This window comes from Misgurnus anguillicaudatus, chromosome 24 (assembly GCF_027580225.2).
Source record: "Misgurnus anguillicaudatus chromosome 24, ASM2758022v2, whole genome shotgun sequence".
In the NCBI taxonomy this organism is placed as follows: Eukaryota; Metazoa; Chordata; class Actinopteri; order Cypriniformes; family Cobitidae; genus Misgurnus; species Misgurnus anguillicaudatus.
The window spans coordinates 4,764,603-4,787,760 of record NC_073360.2 but is presented as its reverse complement, the minus strand read 5'-3'; the positions used below and the strand labels follow the sequence as shown (position 1 = coordinate 4,787,760).

Below are 23,158 nucleotides of genomic sequence, written 5' to 3'. Positions count from 1 at the left end.
TGCATGTGTGTGTGTGTGTGTGTGTGTGTGTGTGTGTGTGTGTGTGTGTGTGTGTGTGTGTATACACATGTATTTATATATACATATAAACATAATTATTATACAAAATAATACACATATGGGGGCGGTTTCCCGGACCAGGATTAGCTTAATCCAGGACTAGGCCTTAGTTTAATTAGGAAATATATTTGAACAAACATGCCTTACTAAAAACATTACCTATGTGCATTTTGAGGTAAAACAAAGGGCACAGATGTATTTTAAGATATGTAAGTGCAAGTTGTTTTCAGTTTGGAGAACTCTTAAAAGTGTTTAAATCTAGGACTAGTCTAATCTCTGTCCGGGAAACCGCCCCATAATGTAATAAAAAAAATAAAAAAAAAAGTTTATTCTGCAAATGATTAGTTGCGAAAGAAAAATAAATGTTTACATCCAAGCCAAAGTCTCGTGTGAAATGTCATATTAAAATGAAAATTATATGCAAAGACAGGGGTTTCCTCCCTGTTTGAAAACATACAGGTGCACAACATACGAGCTGATTGGAAAGCTAACGTGTGTACATTTCTAGCCAATTTTCTGTTGACATCAGACCAGTGGTCTCCAACAAGGTTGCCCACACGAAGTATGTAAGGTGCCTGCCAAACCACATTCTATTAAAAGCCTCAATTTAAATATTTATTTTTAACATATTTTTTATATTAGATTGGCTTTTTATGCATGTTAACATTTTAAACAATGATAAAACAATTTAAAAAAAGTTTTGAGTATAAAATATAAAAAGTAGCCCTTCGTATCGTTAGCTCACCCTGTATCAGACCATACCGATCGCTGGTATCATCTCATCCTGTATCCCGCTTGAAAAAAATACTGATATATTAACAAAACTCACTATACCGCCCAGCCCTACTCTCTTCTTAGCAATAAGTTTCAATTATTTCAGGAAATCATTATGTCACAGAGTCAGGTCACATTAGCAAGACAAGAGCAAGGTTTTAGCATCAAAAGACATCACTTTCAAAAGACTTCTTTTGTTTTTGTTTTGATGAAAACAGCAGAAACAACATGGTTTTAACATGTTGACACTTCAACTGTAACCAACCACAAAAACCAGAACCATCCCTTTAATTATATTGTAACTTAATCTTCACACATTTTACACCCATTATAAACATAGACACATATGTTTGAACTCACCGTGTTGGCCATCATACTAAAGATGACGGAGCACCTTCTGCTGGTCAGATCCCCAGATGCTCAGCGCTGCACAGTCCACTACAGAAACACCTGCAAATAAAATTAAGTTCGTAAGGATGTGATATGACCTGATTGTTAACAAGAAGATTGTTAGAGAAGAGGAAAGCCCTCCATGATGTTGGAGATAACACTGATGACCAGAGATGACAAAAGGGACAGCAAGAGGAGTGGACTTCCCACCCCTTTCTGGACCCCCAACCGCATTCAACATCCAAACTTTCTCCCCCGTTGGATAATGTGTTTGCACATGTGTGAGAAAGAGGAAGGAATTACGATCATTTCTATCCAGCACCGACCCTCATAAAAAACGGCATTGACATTCCTCCCCTCCCAAGTAAACCAAGGCCAAGTGTTATGCCCAATAAACATTTCCATTCTAAACAATAATACAACAAACACAGAAGATAAAACATCAAATTAAGACAGAAGGCAGGTGCCTGACATTTTTAAAGGTAGGTTTGTGTGGCTTCAGTCTTCAGTGTATGAATTAAATGTACGCATTCGTATAAAGTACAACAGTTCTTAAGTGAAGAGCAGAGAGTGATTTTATTGGGATGAATTAGGTTACTGTAACTTTAAAAATCGCTTTGTACTTGTGCGCTGATGACAGGCTGTCTGTGTGCACATGCATTGGCTGTACACGGACAAGAGTAGCTGCAAGTAAAATGAAAGATAAAATTGTCAAAACTTTAAAACATATGTAAATAATAAACTTTCGTCATGAAGGTGCAATGTCCGCAATAGATATGTGTTGTATACGCTCATTACGCTGTTTGATGGGGATGTGAAAACGCATCGCACTGTTAGGACCGGACCATGTCCTCATAGAAAATACACATATCTCTCTGTAAAGGCATAGAAATTTGCAGCTCGCACATGAGCAACAGGTTGTTAAAATGCTCGCACTGCGTAAAAATGGTCTCCAATTGCTTTCAGGAGCCCTATGATGACATAAGTAAACAGAAAGATCGGTTCATGTGATCGGCAAATTTAGCGAGTACTAGGGGTGCTCCGATCAATGCCGATATCCACTAAAAATACGTGGACGATCACTATTCTGAATCGGACAGCCGATCTCATTCACAGCTATTTCATGTACTACGGCTTTTGTTCAGTAAGTCCTTATCGATCTGAAATCACTGTTAGTTTGAATCGATTATAACGTGCATTTGAAAAAGCAACACTTGTCAAACATAATTATTATACATATTCTTTATTATCATGAAAATACCTGAAAAAGTTTGAAGAACAGCTATATAAATATATCCTTAAGCCATTTCCTATGGCTGCGTGTCATAGCTGCGTGTGTATTGTTCTTTGTCTGCAGCGCATATTGAGTTTCTGTACGAGAGGGCCCTCTGGCTTTTGGATGTAGCGGCATTTCACCGTAATTCATTGAGAAACATAGCAAGCACTATCGGACGATCGATCGGAGCATCCCTAGCGCGTACCGATCAAGTCATTTAATGCGATGATCCACTGATACCAATCTGTGGCCGATCGATCGGAGCATCCCTAGCAAATAAACTTTTATTAGTGTTCGATAAACCAAAGAGGTTTGTGTTCCTGTATAGCTCAGTGGTAGAGCATTGCATTAAAAGCGCTAAAAGTCATGCAGGAAACACACGTATGATCAAATTTAAAGCTTATAATGCGTTGCAAGTCGTTTTGGATGAAAGCATCTGCAAAATGTATAAATATAATGAATCAGAAGTATTCAAACCCTGCTGTGTGCACAAGCTTGCACATTGTTGCATGTTGAAATGCAAATCATAATGTAATACGTAGCATTCTTAGCATGTCTATAGCATAGATATGGTGGGAATTAGCATAAATTCTTTGTCAAGAGTGTTTATAGCTAGTACATTTGGTTAATTGGCTCAGACATCTGAAGGTAACTCTATCGCCCCCTTGGGTACCTGAGGCTTGCTTCCACCACAGTCATGCAAGAGTACAGGTTGCTGCAATTGCAATTGCTTTGCCAAGCATCTCTGTATCCACATAAGGGTGGCTTTGCACAAAACATTGGCAACAATGCCAACCCACTGGGAATATCATCTTTATTTAAGCTTTTATACACTCCACAAGGCATTTCAAATACTTTTACAGTTCTGTAAAAATGATCGGTGTGACAGTCACCAACATATACCTAAATAAAAGGACTACTTTAATCTAAGACCTATAACCAAAACTTACCCAATCGTGACATACACGTATGCAAGTTGTACTGGAAAAGTAAACCAACATATGCAATACGTGACCTTTAAACACAAGCATGCACACACACCACAAATTGTAGGTCATCCACTTAGACAGCATGCTGATGTACCGGTACAGGCGTCACCTTTGCAACAAGTGTCGCACATAAGCATGACCTTAAACATCCAACCGACTGTCAGCAATGCATGCAAATGCATTCAAAAATCCTTGCGCATGGCTATACGTTTGTGAAGTTGTTTCAACACTATTGTCAGTAAGTCCAGTAAGTAGGCTAATGCTCAAGTCCATATGATCTGCTGTGTGTGTCTTTGTGGCTTACTAAAGAGGTTGAGAGAGGCGTAGAGCAGACAGCTGGTAAGCCTGGTTGGGGTGGAGGGGGTAAGGCAGAATGTACCGAGTAGATCAATAGATGGGGGATCTAGCCCTGCCGCCCACCATTCCAGTCCCACAATACCCCCCTACAGCCCCCTGCCTGAGGTTCACATAATGGCCTTTTGTCCCACGGGGGAGAAGCCTGACACAGGAACCAGAAAGAAGCTTCAAAGTGGCTGGAGGTCTCTCCTTCTCTTTTCTCTCTCTTTTCTATGTCATTTGCCCTCCCCCCAATTTCGGTTTCTCTTTTTTCCTGGGTGAGGGAGAGGCCACCCAGTAAATGTAAGGGAACTTGGCTTGCCGTGGGTTGACACGCTGCTCTGGTGACATGACACTAAAGAGAACTTGTTGCTGAGTAAGAGAAGAGACGGGGTAGACCAGGACGGCACACTGACCAAATAACGACAAAAGACTTTACACACTGTAAATCAAGAGCGAGCGTTGTTGTGCCTTGTTTCCCCATTCACAGAAAAGTCCTTTAAAAAGGCCTCTTGAGATCACAGGCGATTTATTGAGGACCCTTATTCAATAGGCTATATTGACCTCCAATTATTGAAACTCTCGAGCTTGCTCTTAATCACCGCAAAAAGTTGGTTTGTCCAATTAGTGACATTTGTTAAGGCGAGCGTTACTATTCGCAATCCTCATACTTAAGTTTAGGGCTTAGTTTACCCCAAAGCACAGAGTATAGTTTGGTTTTTACATATATGTGAACATACATGCACGGTCGAACACACAGCTTTGCAAAGCATCGTTTATTTAACTTGTACATGTACACTGAATTGAAGGCATGGGCACTGCGACAAAATGCAATTCATCTCCTTGGCTACATACTACTTTGTACGTGCATACGCATATAAAGTATGCATGCTTACAAAAATCCGACTGTGCGCATACAGTGTTGCGCGTACAATTCTTATGACAAGATATGCATCACGCGCACTGTGCACAGACTCTTGAGAATGCTAAAAAATACTTCTAGCTTAAGGGCTGCTTACATTATAATGATAACTAACGTTTACTATAACGATAACTATATTAGCGTCCACACCACTAGACAGTAACAAAAACTGTATGCTAATTCGCTAGTGAAACGCAGTACTCGCGCAAATCCTTTACCTTCAATTTAATTTGCGTAATCTAACATCTTACCTTTTGGTGTAATAGTCAGTGTAGTAGAATAAAGACATTATGAACTTAATTTCACTGCAACAGCGCTGGATACCTACAATAATTTTATGTAACGGACCTCAGCTTCTCGTCATTTTAAAATGTGTGTGCACTTCACATTCAAGTAGATTTGATTGCCTGTCATTGGTTTATTGTTCGTCAGTTGAAAAAAACCCCGCTCAGCTAGTGATCCCAACGATATAATTTCTTATATCTTTATCGTTATAGTTGGTATGAATAGTGGTGTGAACTCCGCTATTCTCTTTAAAATAAAATGATTTTTAAGACGTTTTATAGTTATAGTTACAATGTCAAAGGCCCTTTTAGGCATTTATGTCAAAGCACACCAAATGAACCTAATAATAAAATGAGTGGAAACATTCCATAGATTTATCCCGAATGACAAAACCAAAGTCTAAAGACCAATAACTAATAATTAATTTCAAGCTTACATGGTGTAAAGGCTGGGATCATGTAATAACTCAGTCATTGTGAGGTTAATGTATTGTCTTACGTAATGGAAGTTGTGCATTGTCGTGCTCATTTCAGAGCAGTCATGTTGTGGTTTACACATATGCCTAAATGCTTAACAGCATAATGGTTAGGATGTACACCACTGTGATGCATTCAAAGCACTTTCCACAATTCTCTTTAGCAGACAAATGGACACTTTCATACACACGTACATACTGGCCACTTTCTGTATGTACATATGTTAGGTTCAGGGATTTTCATTTGAATACTACTTTAGATAACTGAGCTTACAGCCTTTCCTATTACTTACAAGACCTCAATGAAATGCAAGCTTAAGACATAGCCTCCCTACCATAAGCCCCCCACCACTGCCCTCTTTCTCTTCTATTGTCCTTCTCTTCCGTCCTTCAGTTGGCCTGCCATAAATCCCCAAGCTCTTCGTCTGTCAGGCTGACCTCTCTTTCTCTCCCCCATCTCTGTTTCTTTTATCCTCCTGTCTCTTTCTGCTGATCACCGTCCTCTAGTCCTTCTTTCGATCTCCATCATTGATGAAGTGAAAAGCGCTGACCTGGAAGAGGCGATTCTGCCCAGTCTGAGACTGACACAGCACTGGACGCGGGTAGAAAAGACGGGCAGGCTTTGATAGCTTTAGGGTAGCTGAGGGGAGTAGGAATCATTGATCTAGACTGTGAGGGTATGAAGTAGTCTGATTGACAGTTCTGGTGTACTTCAGGGTTCATCTTAAACCAGTTGTTCTCTCTGGCATGCCTGATAGCTGACCTGAGCCAAATCAGTTTGAGCTTATATCTTTGTATACCTGTAACAAGCTACGAGAATCAACTTGGGTAGAGAAAGTTTTAAGTTAACTGGATTGTGTAGTTTAACGTCTAAATTTATTTTTATTTTAACCTTCTTCAGAGCCAATGAGAATCTGGTCACCTCAAGGCAGGTCAGATTACATGGTTTTGTTTAAAGCATCCAAACTTAATGCCCATCCAGACGTTAAGTCCATTTTAAGGGAGCATGCACACCAAAGCGTTTACTCCGGCAGTCAGCACGTTTTCAATTGTTTCCATTGGAAGCGCTGCACTTTTCAAAAACACCAGCATCTGGTGGGTTTTGTCCGCGCTGGGCGCCAGCACTCAGTGGTTTTTCCATGCTCAGTGCTGAGCACAGAGAGTTGAAAAATGTTTTAACTTTGGGGGAAACGTTCAGCTCGTCAATGTCACTTCTCACTCTGCCATCCAATCACAGTTTATGCTTATTTATGCTTGGAGGTAGAACATGCTCATCTACTAGCCCACTATGTACTATAGGCTTTCCCAGTACTACGGTGGGGGGTGTTGCATCCTCTAAGACAGACCACTCCCTTTACTTTCTGTATCCCTCTCCATCTGTCACTCGTATGGCTCGGTCCATCTCCATGGCAACAGCAAGGTCATCTACTATTTAATGTGGCACATATAGTTAGATATGTGCCGCAGAAAAGTGCGATCCAAAGCATGAAACAGGTTTGACACTGCAGATCAGAGTCTTTAAAGCAGAATCTCATGTCGCTCCTCCCGTCAAAGCTATAAGAGCTGCATAAACCATCAGCTCTCCATGAGGCCTCTGCTACTATAGCCCAACTGATTAGCGTGGGCTACGCGGAGGACAACAGGAGGAGGAGGGTGACATTTGGTCTTCTGGGAGAGCGTATGCATGTGTGCGTGTCTGAAATACAAACAGCTCGGCTCAAACGGTCATGTAGGGTCACCGAAAAAAGGAAGCACAAACCCAGTGAAACAAGGCAACACTATTGAGAGATCTACAGAATACATCTATACTACATCTGGCCAAACTTGATTTTTGCATATTAAGAAAATCAAGTATAAGCAAGTACGTGACTGCAAACACATCTAGATATGAAAGCATTTCACAAATCGCTTCCGGTTTAATGGCACAGAGAATTAAAGGTAACACTTTCACCCCATTGACTACAGAGATTTGTTACTATCACAGATCAAAAACTTGTGTTTTGCAAGTGCGAAAGCATTTACGTTTGCATTACTGTATTTGTGTACACCAACCTTGTTGGCCACCTTGTTTCTTTAAAGTAAACCTACTCAGTTCATACATGCTTTTAAATGTCATAAATGTCATAATTCAGATGCTCAGGATTCCTACAAAAGGAAATACCAGAGGGTCTTATTAGTCTCTTTCTCTCTCTCTCTCTCAATTACAAACAAAGTATGTGCTCTTTCAGATTGTAACACTTTGTCAAAAATTTGTCACACTGTATCCTTTCATGTTTTTGAACTTGAGTCGAGTTGAATGCATTAGAGGTCTTAACAGAGGTCTATATTTTATATGGTCAGTCGGGTCCGGGTCGGTCCCAATTTAATTACTTTGGGTCCTGGGTCATTGTGTGTAAAACCCGAGGGGCAACCTTCCGATCTCTCGAATGAAGCCAATACAGAAGTGATTTTAACTGCAATTCATCAAGTGGCCACTAGAGGCAGGCTCCAAAAGGGAGTCAACTCCCATATACCCCCCATGTTAAAATGGCCAACTTTACAGCAGAAAATAATAAGTTTACAGCCTGGTACAAAAATAGTTTTTGGTCCGAATAGCTAAGTTTGCCCTTCATGACAACTGTGAGGGGGGTGAATTTTTTTGTAACTCCTCTGTTTAAATTATATTAAGCTTTAAAGTTCTGCATAAGTAAGGGCGTGGCCACTTGAGTGAGGGGTGACCGCAGTCACTAGAATCAAGTTAGGCGGACGTGGTTTCAGCAACCAGACAGCTCAGCTTCACTCACGTCCCGCCTCTTTACCCATGTTCGGATATCAACGAGTGATGTGCGGCCAAGATGGCGACGGAAGGCAACTCCTACTTTAAGCTTCAAAAACGATCTCCAGAAACCAATGGGTGACGTCACGGACACTATGTGCATTTTTTTTACAGTCTATGGTAAAACCTGAGTCAATTGGAAAATGGCCATGATCAGAGTCAGTCAGCGCTAATGCGCTAAAGCTTATGTGCAGTCTCAAGCGCACCTCCGCTTTCTATTGCGATAACAACTAGCTCTTGTTTTGAAAGTCATGACCACACGCTGCACTTTTTTCTCACATTTTTTATAAAATTATTATTAATTAACCATCTTTTTATATCTAAAAAGTTTGCTCAGAGAGTACAGAGATGGTAGCAAAAAAGCAATGCTAATGTCAAGCCCATTCCAAAGCTCAAGCTAACTCAAGATATAAAAAACGCAAAGCTGTAATGTAAAGTCACCCGTCACCGGGACAGCAAGTACACTTTTGAATCTGAAATATTGAGTGGATTAAGCTCTTATAATCGTCAAGAGAGGAATATAAAGAGAGGCACTTTTACTGCTTTTTACACTTTTATCTAATAGAAAGTGAGGAAATCTACATAAATAATTATAACACTGGTCACATTTATAATCTATAGACCTGCACTGTATATTATTAATATACTATACATGTAAGGAATAATTGACGATGGGCCGTCGAATTATTCGAAAATAATGCTTACCCAGGGTCGTAATGCCGCATTACAACCTTGGGTATGCATTATTTTCAAATAATTTGAATAATGCGGCAACGGGAAGTGGATTTTAATGTGAAATAAATATAAAGGTTCAATAAAGTATTGTGTAGTGTCACACATTAGTTGTTGTTTGTCACATGTATAGTAGACCATTTTTTGTCGGTGGGTAATGATTGCCTTTTTTGACCGGCTACCACCACAAGTATATTTCATATCTGTGGAAAACACTAACATAATAATTTGAAACAAGAAGTTAAAAAGCAAAACTATCGGTATGTATTCGGTATCGGCAGATATATATGTATATAACAGATGAGGAATTCAAACACAATAATAAAGACCTTTATGTCCTTGTTGGAGAAAAACAACTTCTGGTCACTAAACTTTCATGGTATGCAAAGAGGCAAAGAACAGCGGCCAGTAACACGGTTACAAGTAAGTCATATAGTATGACAAAAGGTTCAGCACATTTTCATATTTAGATATACGATTCCTTTGAATAACACCACCCTGCAAAAGTGTTTCACAATAATGACAAGGGTTTAGATCAGGTTGAGGAAGATAATGAATCACATCAAGTTACTATCGAATGGTCATCCTACATAATGTTTTTAAACTCTGACAGTAAAAAGTAATACAATTTGAAGTATGAGTGACTTGCTATGTGTACATACTACAGCAATCCGGAAACTTGATGCTGGATTTTCAGCTTCCTAGAATGGAAAGTGCAGTGTTGCGACATGAATGGTGAAGGTTAAGTTTAGTCTCCCAAGCGTATACACATACACAGCAACATGCACAAAAACAAGCCTACGTTCTGTTGCAGGCGGCACAGCGCTAACTGCATGCAAGTGTGTCCCAAGGGACATGTTACAGTGACACTAGAGTACACACGACTGAATAAGACAGCTGGGAAATGGCGCCAAAAAGGATCCGCGGTGAGTGTTTTCTCTGTCCTTTCACTCTCTTTTGTGCATGTGCAAACACAAACACACAAAGACAGACTGCACCCTCTCATGTGACGGCTGTATCACAACAATGCAGTATTAGATCACAACAGATCAATACATTTGAACTTTGCGTTCAACGTGTTCGGCTGCTAACTAGCTGACACAGACTTTACCAACAATACACCTGCATAAACGCAAATAAAATAAACAGACAAAGAGCCACTACAGATACAAATACACACTCAACAATTGGACAAATGGGAAATTTTGCTTGAGGTGCTCAATAAATGGCAGGAGGACACCTGTCACACACACTGTGAGGGGCTCGCTCCCCCCCTTCCCCCTCTCAACTGGAGGGATTAAATATCCAGACCGTTTGTGCAGGACCAACAGATGTCTGCCTCGAATCTGACGCAGTCCTGCCTGCAATCTCAGAAAGCTAAGCCTAAACCCAATGACCTCACACCCTAGAGCTTTCTTTCCCAATTATCATACTAAACACACTGTACTACTAACACTCAGTCTTTAACACCTGCATGAGCCTCTTCATATTTTATCCTGTATGTTTTTGAATGTTTACTTCACAGTTTGGTGAACAAGCACTTCCTGAGCAACATGGCTCAGGTGTTTCATCACAAAAAGGTGAACAACATCATAAAAACAATCTCAAAGGGGAATAGACAAACCACAGACAAACACAGCTCACATTAGAAGACAAACATGCCTGATTATATTGTCAAATATAATCCAATGGTGTCAATATCTTAACAAACAAAGTTATCATGATTCATGGTAATAGCTTAAAGGTGCCGTAGAATGTAAAACTGCATTTATCTCAACATAACACGTTGCAGTCGAGATGTACGCCCCAAATTAGGTACAATGTTGTTACAATGCTAAAAACAAAGTTGTGACTGGTGAATTAGCGCTATATGCTAGTTAATGCTATATGCTAGCATTTAGGCTAAAGTTCTACTATAGACGTTACAGTTACGTTTTGCAGGTCCACAAACCTTTCACTTAGAAATGTCTATAAACAATATCCAAACGATTGATTATACTTCAAATTTTGTATCTTTGTCTAATACAGGCCCAAACATAAGATCTGTTTACACACACACAGAGCTACTGAAGGAGCTGCTCTGAGAAACAGCCAATCAGAGCAGAGCTCAAGATTATTATTCATGACCCTTTCAAATAAGGTAATAATAGACTATTTCATTCTAAAGGCGAATCCTAGGGTTGTAAATAGACATGGAAAACCATCTCTGAATATTTTTTGCATTTATTAAAGCCACATACCTTTTATGTAGACATCAGAGAAAAATTTAACAGATTATTTCAATGCATTCTTTGGAACATTTAAAATTGAACATAAAAGGTACAGCAAGTGTTTTTTGCACGTGGTGCCATGGCAACGGCTTGTTTTCTTATGCACACCGTGATAAATGTTTTTGGTTATGCACTTCTGTATAATAATATGGTTGTTTTTATATGTGTGTCATGGTATTAGCGTGGTTTTGTAAGACATGGAGTACCATGTAAACACTGTGCTTGCGCAAATAATTATTTTGCACCACATCAAAGTAACTTGGCATTATCATCTGATAACATCGCTTTACCGTGACATCATCATCATACAGTTTAACAACAACAGAGACTCTGACAGCCGATGGTTAAGATGAAATGTTTGACAAATGTTGTTGCTCTTTATACTTGTTTCATACATTAAACATTATAAACACCTAAAACTAGCTGAAATGTTACAACGCTACGCGCACGAGCACAGACAAAATCACCTCAGATTTTCAGTGACATCTCTCAAAGTCAAACTTTTATGAATTAACAAAAAATACGCACAAATCAAAGTACAAAGCAAAGTAAGACAACAACGTAAGGGAATGTAAAAGACTTCTCACCGAAACCAAACGGAAAGCTCGTCGGAACCGAGTCCTCAGAGCAGCGGAAATGTGCAAAAGCTGCAGAACAAACCGACGGAGAAACGCCCGGCGCTCGCTCGCGCAAGCCGCGCGCCCACCCACTGACAGCTCGAGCGTTTCACACTCGACACAGTGGCACTCTGTACGTCATTGTCTCGGTTTCTCTGTATTTTAACAACAAGCTAATTGTAAGTTAAGTGTTAAAGCACTTTGTGCAATCTAAGCATTGCGGTAACGTTAAGATGGCATCGAAACTGAATGGCACAGTTAAAAATTGTCGTTCACAGATTGCATTCCAGCTAACTTAGCTGCATGCTATAAGTTAATGAAATACATCAAACAGTGTTCGTTGTCAATAATTAAACTAGTATTTAAGTGAATCACTTAAGATAAGTGTTTAATTCGTCAATGTGTAAATAACAAACGCTGCTGTCAAAGTGATACGTGTGTTCATAATTGACTTCAAGTTCACCGTCATGCAAATTTTTCTTAATTAACTTTAATCAAACGAATCTTACCTCGGGTTTCGAGCCTAAAAGTGTCGAAACAGTCTGTCAGCTGGACAACAAACAACTTTTGTGTAAAAGGACAAGAGTGAAAGCAGAGAAACTGCGGGGCCCTGCGCTCACTTCCTGAGTGACTGCTGAACTCCGCACACAAGCTTGGCGGTGGCAGTCAGTCGCCCTCTCTGATTGGTTACACCTGCCTGTGACGCCGGAAGCCAGGTTAAAGATGATTGGCTATCCCGAGAGGAACACAAAACAGGCGTGTCTTGCAACAAAAGGCGTGCTTGATTTCATGCGGCGCTGCACAGGCTGGTCAGTGTATGGCGTCAAATTACCGCGATATGGATTCCGAAGCACAGCTTTTAAATCGCTCTCGCGGTAATTTCGGTGCCATACGGCAATCGGTCTGCATAGCGCCGCATGAAGGAGAACACGCCTATAAATAGCGCCTGCTATGCAAGTGTAATCAGATGAATACATTTAAAAGCTTTATGGAGATTTTTATTAGTTTGTGTAGACATAATAAGACAACGGGAGGTAGTACTGCGTTATTTTGGCTTGGTGCGGTTCGGGTGAGCCATCTGCCATTTACCATATGACGTGGTGAATGACGTATTGTCATTTAAACATTAGATATTTGTTTTGTTTAAACGATGCAGATAAAATGATGTTGAAAAGCCCCGTCGTGTTATTTCCTAATATGATTGCAAATATATGAGACACTTTTAAAGTTTCTTAATTATTGAAACGAGCATATATGGCAATTTCCTGTGGAAATTTTTGCTCTGTCGATATAGCCTAGCAACAGTTCACAGCCTCTTGTTTTGTAATATACAGCACTGAAAAACAATTGTAGTTAATGTTAATCATATGGTTATATGGCCGGTTTCCAACTAACTCGATGCATTCAACTGACAAAAATCTAATGTTGAAACAGAAGTCAACATGGCAGCAGTTGCAATGAGCCTAAACTACATTACTGTGTGCAGATAGGTATTTGATAAGGAAAGACGGTATGACAAGCCCACAATACCCAGAGACACACCTGCGCTTATCACATCTGTTAAAAACAACCACCATGAATGCCCCAGAAATTGTTTTTGCAATGTTATTGTTAAAGGGATAGTTCACACAAAAACAACTTTACACTAATGTCGTTTAAACCCTCATTGTCTTTCTTTGTTCTTTACAACTCAAGCACAGATTGTTAATTTAAGTGAAGTTTTGGGTTTTCTGGTTTATGGGAGTAGATGGTGACCGCCTCTTAAAGCTTTAAAGTGAACTGAAAATGTTAAATATTATTTTGTTGTTATATTACGTTATTTCTTTTTTTCTGTTTCTGAATTGTTTATTGGGCAGTTTAAGGATGATTACTTTGAAATCATATGTAGCAACTGAAATATCCACAACATGAAAGGAGTATTTTGCATTCACACCAGACGCGAATGAAGCAAATAAATTGCGTAGTTGGACGTTTGAACATATTGAGTTAACTTATGCCATTCACGCATGAAATTTGTGTAAATTTGTGCTTAAAACAAGCAAAAATAATGGGGGTAAGAAAAACAAATCTTGAAATAAGTTTACTTTTTTCTTAAACACTTAATTCAATAAATGTTTTCTACCCACCCTGCTGAAAAAAACAGCATCAAACCAACATGGGAATTATGTTGGTCTATGCTGGTTTAGCTGGTGGTCACCAGCATACCAGCACCAAAAAACAACATATGCTGGTCTTGCTGGTATGACCAGCATGGGATTCTGGTGCTAATGCTGGTTTGATGCTCGTTTAGCTGGTTCTAATGCAGGTTTGGTGCACGTTTAGCTGGTGCTAATGCTGGTGCTGGTTTAGCTGGTGTTCACTAGCAAACCAGCACCAAAACACAACATATGCTGGTCTTGCTGGTATGACCAGCATGGGATGCTGGTGCTAATGCTGGTTTGGTGCTTTTTTAGCTGGTGCTAATGCTGGTTTCTTCCTGGTTTAGCTGGTGTTCAATAGTAAACCAGCACCAAAACATAACATATGCTGATCTTGCTGGTATGACCAGCATGGGATGCTGGTGCTAATGCTGGTTTGGTGCTGCTTTAGCTGGTGCTAATGTTGGTTTGGTGCTGGTTTAGCTGGTGCTGATGCTGGTTTCTTGCTGGTTTAACTGGTGTTTACTAACAAACCAGCATCAAAACACAACATATGCTGGTCTTGCTGGTATAACCAGCATGGGGTGCTGGTGCTAGTGCTGATCTGGTGCTGGTTTAGCTGGTGCTAATGCTGGTGCTGATTTGGTGCTGGTTTAGCTGTTGTTCACTAGCAAACCAGCACCAAAACACAACATATGCTGGTCTTGTTGGTATGACCAGCTTGGGATGCTGGTGCTTATGCTGATTTGGTGCTGGTTTAGCTAGTGCTAGTGCTGGTTTATCTGGTGCTATACAGGTGCTGATGCTGTTTTGGTGCTGGTTTAGCTGGTGTTCACTAGCAAACCAGCACCAAAACACAACATATGCTGGTCTTGCTGGTATGCTCTTTTTTTCAACAGGGCATCGGTAGATGTTTAGCTTGTTTTAAGCACAAATTCACTTAACTTTTATTTTTGTCTAAAAACTACACTTATTTTCTTAAGTCATTTTTAGAGTCATCTTAAGTCATATTTTTTAGATATCTGTACTCAAATGCTATTAAAAGGTGTAAAAAGTGAAAATAAAACTTTATTTACACCAAATTTACACAAAAGGTGTTGTTTGAGTGATATGTTACAGATATACTGCCGCCTGCTTTACCAGAGGTGAATTTAGCAAACATCAAATACAGCCAGAGGGATTTTTTTATATGAGTTTGTAGTCTCAATATCTCACGCCACTAGAACAAGCTCTTAATCGATTAACGTAGCTTCCGGATGTCTATCGCATCTTTGCATTGACTTAAAGCAGTGCTTCTCAAATAGTGGGGTGGGACCCCCAGGGGGGGCGCGCGAGCCCCGCGGGGAAAATACTTTTTCAGGAAGTGATTTTTTTGCACCGTCACTTAGACATTACACCCCAATCACGCTAATAAGCCGCTTAAGTTTTTTATTATTATTTATTGATTATATTTAATTTAATTTTTCAGTATCAAATGGTCCAAAGAACAATTCCCGCACACTATCTGCTTGCTGAAAAACTGTATTTAATGAAAGTTGCGTTGCAACGTTTCGATCAACTGATCTTCATGAAGATCAGTTGATCGAAACGTTGCAACGCAACTTTCATTAAATACAGTTTTTCAGCAAGCAGATAGTGTGCAGGAATTGTTCTTTGTATATTTTGAGGCTTTTTGTCGTCTTATCCTACGCACCTACCTATTGACTTCAGGTGTGCGACGCTAATTTGTTTGAGTATCAAATGGTCAAAAAATATTATACTTTAAATAAGGATTGATTTTTTTTATTTCAGGCAAATTGATGCATTTTTAAGTCTTTTCTGTTACAGACTAAAAAACAATGTTAATAAAGTTATTCTTTGTTGTAAGTTGATCGATATATTTTTTTGTGTGTTTTCTTTAATGTTAATAAGGATACAATGTTTTGCAGATGTGCAATTTTATAGACAAATTATACTATTTACAGTCACGGCGGAGAGTTGGGGGGGCGCAAAATGTTTACTTCTTCCTAAGGGGGGCGTGACAGAAAATAATTGAGAAGCACTGACTTAAAGGAATAGTCCATTTTCTTGGAGGAGGGATCCAGATGGTTTGCTCACCACCATGTCATCCGGGATGTTGGTGTCTTTCTTTGTTCGGTCGAGAAGAAATTGGGGTTGTTGAGGGGAACATTCCTGGATTTTTTTCATTTTAATGGACTTTAATGGACACCAACACTTAACACTTAATTCAACACTTAACAGTTTTTTTCAACGGAGTTTCAAAGGACTCTAAATGATCCCAAACGAGGCATAAGGGTCTTATCTAGCGAAACTATTGTCATTTTTGATAATAAAAATAACAAATATACACTTTTAAAGCACAATTTCTCGTCTAGGTCCGGTCCTGAAAGCGTCAGTGTGATGTCACGCAATACGACATGACGTCAAGAGGTCACAGAGGACGAACGCGAAACTCCGCCCCAGTGTTAACAAGTATGTTGAAAGAGGACCGTTCCTACGTTGTTGTATGTGGAGTGATACTAATTAATGTCTTTGTGTCAGTTTATTGTTTACAATGGTCGGCAAATGTGCGTTTTATATATGTAACACGTGACCTCCCTACGTCACTACGCATTTACGCATTCGGACCTAGACGAAAAGTTGTGGTTTAAAAGTGCATATTTTTTATTTTTCTTGTTAAAAATGACAATCGTTTAGCTAGATAAGACCCTTATGCCTTGTTTGGGATCGTTTATAGTCCTTTGAAACTCCGTTGAAAAAAACTGTTATGTGTTGAGTTAAGTGTTAAGTGTTGGTGTCCATTAAAGTCCATTAAAATGAGAAAAATCCTGCAAGGTTTTCCTCAAAAAACATAATTTCTTCTCGACTGAACAAAGAAAGACATCAACATTTTGGATGACATGGTGGTGAGTAAATTATCTGGATTTTTCTTTTAAGAAAATTGACTATTCCTTTAACATGTAAATCACTCACACTTAACGCTTCATTTGTGCCTGGTGTGAGAGCACAATTAGGAGACTTTAAATATATGACATAAGTTAAGTGGAGTCATTTATTTAACACTTCTGGGCCCTTTTGAAGCTTGAAGATGCAGTCACCATTCACTCCCATAGTAACCAGAAAACCCAAAATCTGCATTTGGATTTTTGAAGAATGAAAAAAAAGGGTTGAAATTACATAAGGGTGAGTAAATAATGACAACATTTCCATTTTTGGGTAAACTCAGGGCCATTTCTAGGTATAGGCAAACCAGGCTGTCACCTAGGGCACCACCAGCTGCAGGGGGCGCCAAAGAGCGCATATACATTTTGACTGCTGCTACACTGACTTAAATGAGTGAAAAATGAGCACTACAACAAAATAAAGATAAACTCTGAATGCTGCGTGTTTAACACAGAATGGACAGCAAAATATTTCACCAGCATCAGACAGAAGGTGCAATTTGCCCAAAAGTATTTCCACAACCCGCTTTTCCTCATTATGAAAACTGTAAATATGGCTCACAATGGATCTGAATGAGAGTTGGGTTTTACAATGCTAAATATATTACTTCGACTGTGATGTTTACATTGGTACATCATGTTGACAAATTTTTTATTTGTTGTGAAGTGTCACTTTGAGAAACATTTGTGACCATGAATTTATTTTTGCATTCACTTGAATTGATTGGGTTGAATTTAGGCATCACAATAATAATAAGAGAACGCCTCATGGTAAGGATACCAGCAGTACTGAACATCATACAGGGCCGCCCCATAATTTATTCAGCAGAGGATTTCCTGTGAAGACGATTGTGACGCAAACGGCGATCTTCACAGGGTGTGGATCCTTGGTCATCATTGTTGTTCATGAGTCCGTTGTTTGTCTTGAGCATTAAACTGCACACTGGTCTTAAGAAAAAGCCTCCAGGTCCTGCACACCTCTTTGCCTCTTCTTCACATTTGACCCCTTTTCAAAAGTGACTGTAAGACAACTAAGAGACTCACAGCTATGTGCGAACATTTACCAATGCTCAAAAAGGCAACACTGTTACATGACAGTATTACAGGCAGCTGTTTGCCAGTAACTTACTGTAGATTTAAATATATGTACTGGCAACAAAGTTTGTTCAGGGCTAAATGAAAATTAAACATAGGTCTTTATTTTTGTAGAGTAGGGCTGGATTAGCAGCCTCATGCAAAGCATTCTGAGAACCAGAATCTGAAGGAAAAAACATAAACGGTTGATAAGGATTCCTGGTTCCTAGAGTGCTTTGCATGAGGCTGTCATTTTGGTTTTGTTCTGTAAAGATAAAGACTTGTTAATGTTTGATGTTAATTTAATTTTGAACAAACTGTTGACAGTAAATAACATACGTTTATTCTGCAGTGAGTTACTGGCAAACAGCTGCATAACTACAGTAATTTTTTTACAGTGTATATTAAAGAGCCCGTTAACGTTTGAACAGGTAAATTGTTAAATTGTTATTGTTCTGTCTTTTGGTAAATGTGTAAATATCTTACTGAATAAAATAAATACCTCTTGAAGCAAAAGCTTAACAAATTCCCATCATCCTGTTTAAAAGTTTATTTTCTGGCAATTGCTTAGCTTGGTATTTCCCTCCGCATGATAAGTAAACCTAACCTCTGCTCCCAATATGAAACTACATAATAAATGTTACAGTGCAGGTGCAATTGATTTACAGTTAAAATACTGTAACTCAGACTTCTGCACCTGAGAGAAGATTAAGATACGAGACCCTCTGACACATCGGTTACAAAGTTTGTGTGATGACATTACTCCTCCTATTCAATAACAACATAATGTTACACTGTTAAACATTCGGTAGAAATTACAGTATTACTGTCAGCCGTTTGCCAGTAACTTACTGTAGATATAAATGTATGTTATTTACTGGCAACAGTTTGTTAAAAGTTAAATAAACATTAAACATTAACAAGTCTTTATCTTTATATACTTAAACATAAAAAATAACAGCATCAAGCAAAGCATTCTGGGAACCAAAATCTGAAGGAAAAAACGGAAAAAGGTTGATGAGGATTTCTGGTTCCCAGAATGCTTTGCATGAGGTTATTTTATAGTTTTATTTCGTAAAGATAAAGACTTGATAATGTTTAATGTTCATTAAAATTTTAATTTAAAGTAGCATAAACATATGAAGAGTTTGGTTCCAAAACGCAATAAATCCATTTTGACAAATTTTGGTAAAAACGTGTTTTCTATACCAAGAAAGTGACAAGATGAAAACCACTATTTTCTGTTACAAACTTTCACATAGCATCTTTAGGTTATAACAACATAAAAAATTCAAATCCATAACTTGATTTTTAAAGATTTATTATAAAAACGGATTATTTTTTCCACAAAATGCAATAAATCCATGACAAGTTTTTATTCAAAATGCTTTAAATTTATTGAATCAATGTATAAATGTGCATTCATCTTTGCCATGTTATATTCATTTAGTTGACTAGTTGTACACACTAATAAAAAAAAACCATTAATGGCATTGATCAAAACACTTACTTTGTCATATTAAGAACACTGTCATTGATGCGGTTACTTGACGTCGTCGCTTAACGTCTTTCACAGCGATCATCTGTAAAATGTTTTTAGTCCTGCTCGATTTTCGTTGACTTTGAGTAAAATTATGTAAAGTTTTTCACAAGATCCCCTGGGGTCAATGTGTTAGCATGACAGAGACTTGATGCTGTCGGCCCGGGCAAACAAGCACCCGTCTCCCGAGTGTCTCTTGCGTAAATTATTAGATGTTGATGGTTTACGTTTCTTTCCCGTCACAGAAAACCATCACAGATTTATCAATGCAATTAAAGTATTATTTTGTTTTGTTTGTTGATCACGAAGTACAAAGTAGATGAGGAAAACTAGGACTCCATGTACTCAGCGCGCCGCCATGTTTGTTTACATTGCGTGAACGGTGGGCTGTAGGATTTATTGCGTTCTGTAAAAAAGGGGGAGTGGCGTTTATCGCATTTTGGGGAAAAAAGGGAGAAAAGATGACGGAATAACACGGCGGATATTGCGTAAAATTAAGAATTTACTTTAACTACTGACCTGATATAATACTGATTTTGGCAGTAACTCTTTTTTTTTTCAAAAATGGCGTTTAGGCTATCGCGTTTTGGAACCAAACTCTTCATATGTTGATTTGACAAAAATGCAGATTTTTTTATAGTGATAAATTTGGATCTACAGTAAGTTACTGGCAAGTTTTCTGTGATACAAAAATACATTTTTTCCTGTATTTTTACATTAACAGCAAATGTTTTACAGTGTATAAATGCAAAGAAACAGCCATAAAAACAGGCACACAAGTGCATGACCACTCATGATGGATCAAAAGAACATGCATGTGATGCTAATACATTATGATATCATCATGTGATTTTTGTCCTAAAGCAAAAAATAATCAGGTTTTCTAATAGACCCCTTCACAGTTCACGTCACAGGTGGTTCCCACTGTGCATGTCGGGGTCAGAAAAGTCATTACAGCAGATTGAGTTGCGTATTAATCGGTATCGTCAAAAATGTCTACTTGCGTCGTGGGCTGTGAAAATCGCACCAGGTCTTCCGTTAAGTTTTTCGGGATTCCTGCAGAATCTCAAAAACAAAAAAATACAACATCTGTGGCTGCAAGCAATTAAACTGGCAGATTGGGACAATGCAAATATCAAAGAGGCTTGTGTTTGTAGTCCTCACTTCATTTCAGGTAAGTCATCATTTTTCAGCCCTGTAAGATTAAACTAGAAAGCCTAAATGGTATGAACAGTTTGACCCCATGCTGCGCGCGCACCCGATAGTCATTCAATGTTTACAAACCTTGAATGGGTCTATACTTTTGTGATCAACATTGGTCTTAAAAAGTATTGGGAGGACCGGTGTCCTGCAGAGTTTAGCTCCAGGACCGAATTTGGCCACCCCTGATCTAAAGTAATGCCATTCACGTTTCCAAATATATTGAACCTCTGCATTTGAGCTCTAGTGACCTATATTAAATGATATTGTGTATGGAGTTGGTGTCATTTATTTGCCTAAACAATACCAGCCGGGAAAGTTAACTGGAGAAGCTGTAGAGGTTCTGTTTTGTAAAGGTATATGCATTACACCATTACTGAAATGAAGCTTGAGTTGTATTTGGCATGGGGAACCATGAAAGAACACCAGCTTTCTTTGTTTCATGACATATATAATGCAGCATTTTCTCATACACTGATATGTCAGAGGTGGCACGGGTGCAACCACTGCACTTTTAGAACGGTCAAACAGTTCAATATTGGTTTAATCAGATCAGAGAATTTTGCTCCTGGTGCTTTTGTGCAAACTTTAAGTGGGCTTTCTCATGCTGTGCACTGTGGAAAGCCCATATCGGTGGAGGGCATGCAGTGATTGTTGTGCGTCTGGAACTTTTCCCCACACAGGATCTCCAGAGCTTAGTCAGAGTGACCAAGTTCTTGGGTTCTTGGTCACCTTTCTTACCAAGTCCCTTCTCCTCCGATTGCTCAGTTTGGCCACCTGGGCTGGACAACAAGAGTCCTGGGGTTTTGCCAAACTTGTTCCATTTGAGAATTAGTGTAGCCTTTCTCTTCAATCTGTGCCTTGCAACAATCCTGTCCAGGGCCGTTTCTAGGCATAAGCAAACTAGGCGGTCGCCTAGGGCACCACCTACTCTAAAGGACGTATTTTGACAGGAGATTAACTGAATTAAATAAGTAAAAAATGAGCACAGCAACAAAATAAAAAATAAACTCGGAATGTTGCATGTTTAACACAGAATGCACAACAAAATATTATACCAGCTTCAGACAGAATGTGGTTTGTGTGAATAAGTATTGTATTATGTAATAATATTAATCACTGCACTTGTGATGATTTGCCCTTAAAGGGACATTCCACTTTAAAAAAAAAATATGCTCGTAGTGATATTACGCACTGCACGAAAATAGTCCCCTGCTATTGAAAGTAACCAAGAGGACTATTTTCGGGCAGTGCTTAATATTACTATGCCTGCTGCAGCCATGTTACGGCAGCAAAGTCCTTGATTATTACGCCAGAATGAGAGTATAGTTCCTAGACATATCTGCCTAGAAAACCTCAACTTTTAATTTTCCGTTGGTCTTAGTACACGATGTAACTACAGAAGAGTCCAGTTTTAAATAGGAAAAATATTGAAACTCTTTTATTATTTTTTAGGGCGATGCTAATGGTCTAATCAGATTCAATGGGTTATGCTAAGCTATGCTAAAAGTGGTATCGCCAGACCTGGAGATCAGCTGAATGGATTTCAAGACAGTAAGATTCAAATGTTTAACTCGAGGGGAGCTGGAAAATGAGCATATTTTCAAAAAAAGTGGAGTGTCCCTTTCAGCAAATGTATGATGATTAAACTATAGTAATCATGGTTTTAATTGTAGCAAGTAACCACAAATGTACTATGTTCTCACTATAATAACAATGATATTTTATTTGTATTGAAACTATTGTAATACAAATGGTAATAATCTGCTAAACTGGTGGTCACTGCAAAAATAATGGGGAATTTGAATACTTTCTTATGCAACGTAGCAACACTTTTATCCACCAGGTGTCAGTGTTTATTAAAACTAGAAAGCTCTTACAGATCCATAAACTCTTTGGAAAACCATTAACTGAGGCTGTGATTCACAGATTTATTCTCACTCAAGTCTCACAATAACTTTTTATATGGTATTTGATTTGATATAATAATAAAGGCAGTTTATGAGGGAGGTTTATCATTTAAATTCATAAAATTAACCTAATTATTTTAATATCTACCTTACTTATATTGCCAGGATGACGACTTTAAAAGTGGCACGGTTTACCCCACTATATCCAATATGTAGCCAGTATGAATGCATAAATTACTCATTTCTTGTTTTAATTCTCCAAATGCTCTTGTCAAATAGCAGCAGTAAAATATTCATTTGCTTTATTACACAATGACAGTGTTTGAACCTGGCCACAGTCAATGAGCTAACAATAGCCTATAGAGTAACTCAGTAACAATACTCCACCCTCAGGAGAATACTTTGTTCTTTAC

The 23,158-nt window shown here is 38.7% G+C and overlaps 1 protein-coding gene across 4 annotated transcripts in view; it reads right to left on the bottom strand.

Moving 5' to 3' along the window:
* Nucleotides 1–12,605, bottom strand: part of tfdp2 (transcription factor Dp-2) — a 48,284-nt gene extending 35,679 nt beyond the window's left edge. The window contains exons 1-2 of one of the 4 annotated variants that reach the window (XM_073862762.1): nt 12,449–12,605; nt 1,195–1,284 (exon numbers count right to left, since the gene is read on the bottom strand). In XM_073862762.1, coding sequence (XP_073718863.1) covers nt 1,195–1,209 — 15 coding nt within the window. In that variant the 5' untranslated portion in view covers nt 1,210–1,284; nt 12,449–12,605. Of the gene's footprint in view, nt 1–1,194; nt 1,285–11,909; nt 12,055–12,448 lie in introns of those variants that run through there. The other 3 variants (XM_073862760.1, XM_073862761.1, XM_055195676.2) reach the window with 3 other exon arrangements.
* Nucleotides 12,606–23,158: the final 10,553 nt, after the last annotated feature.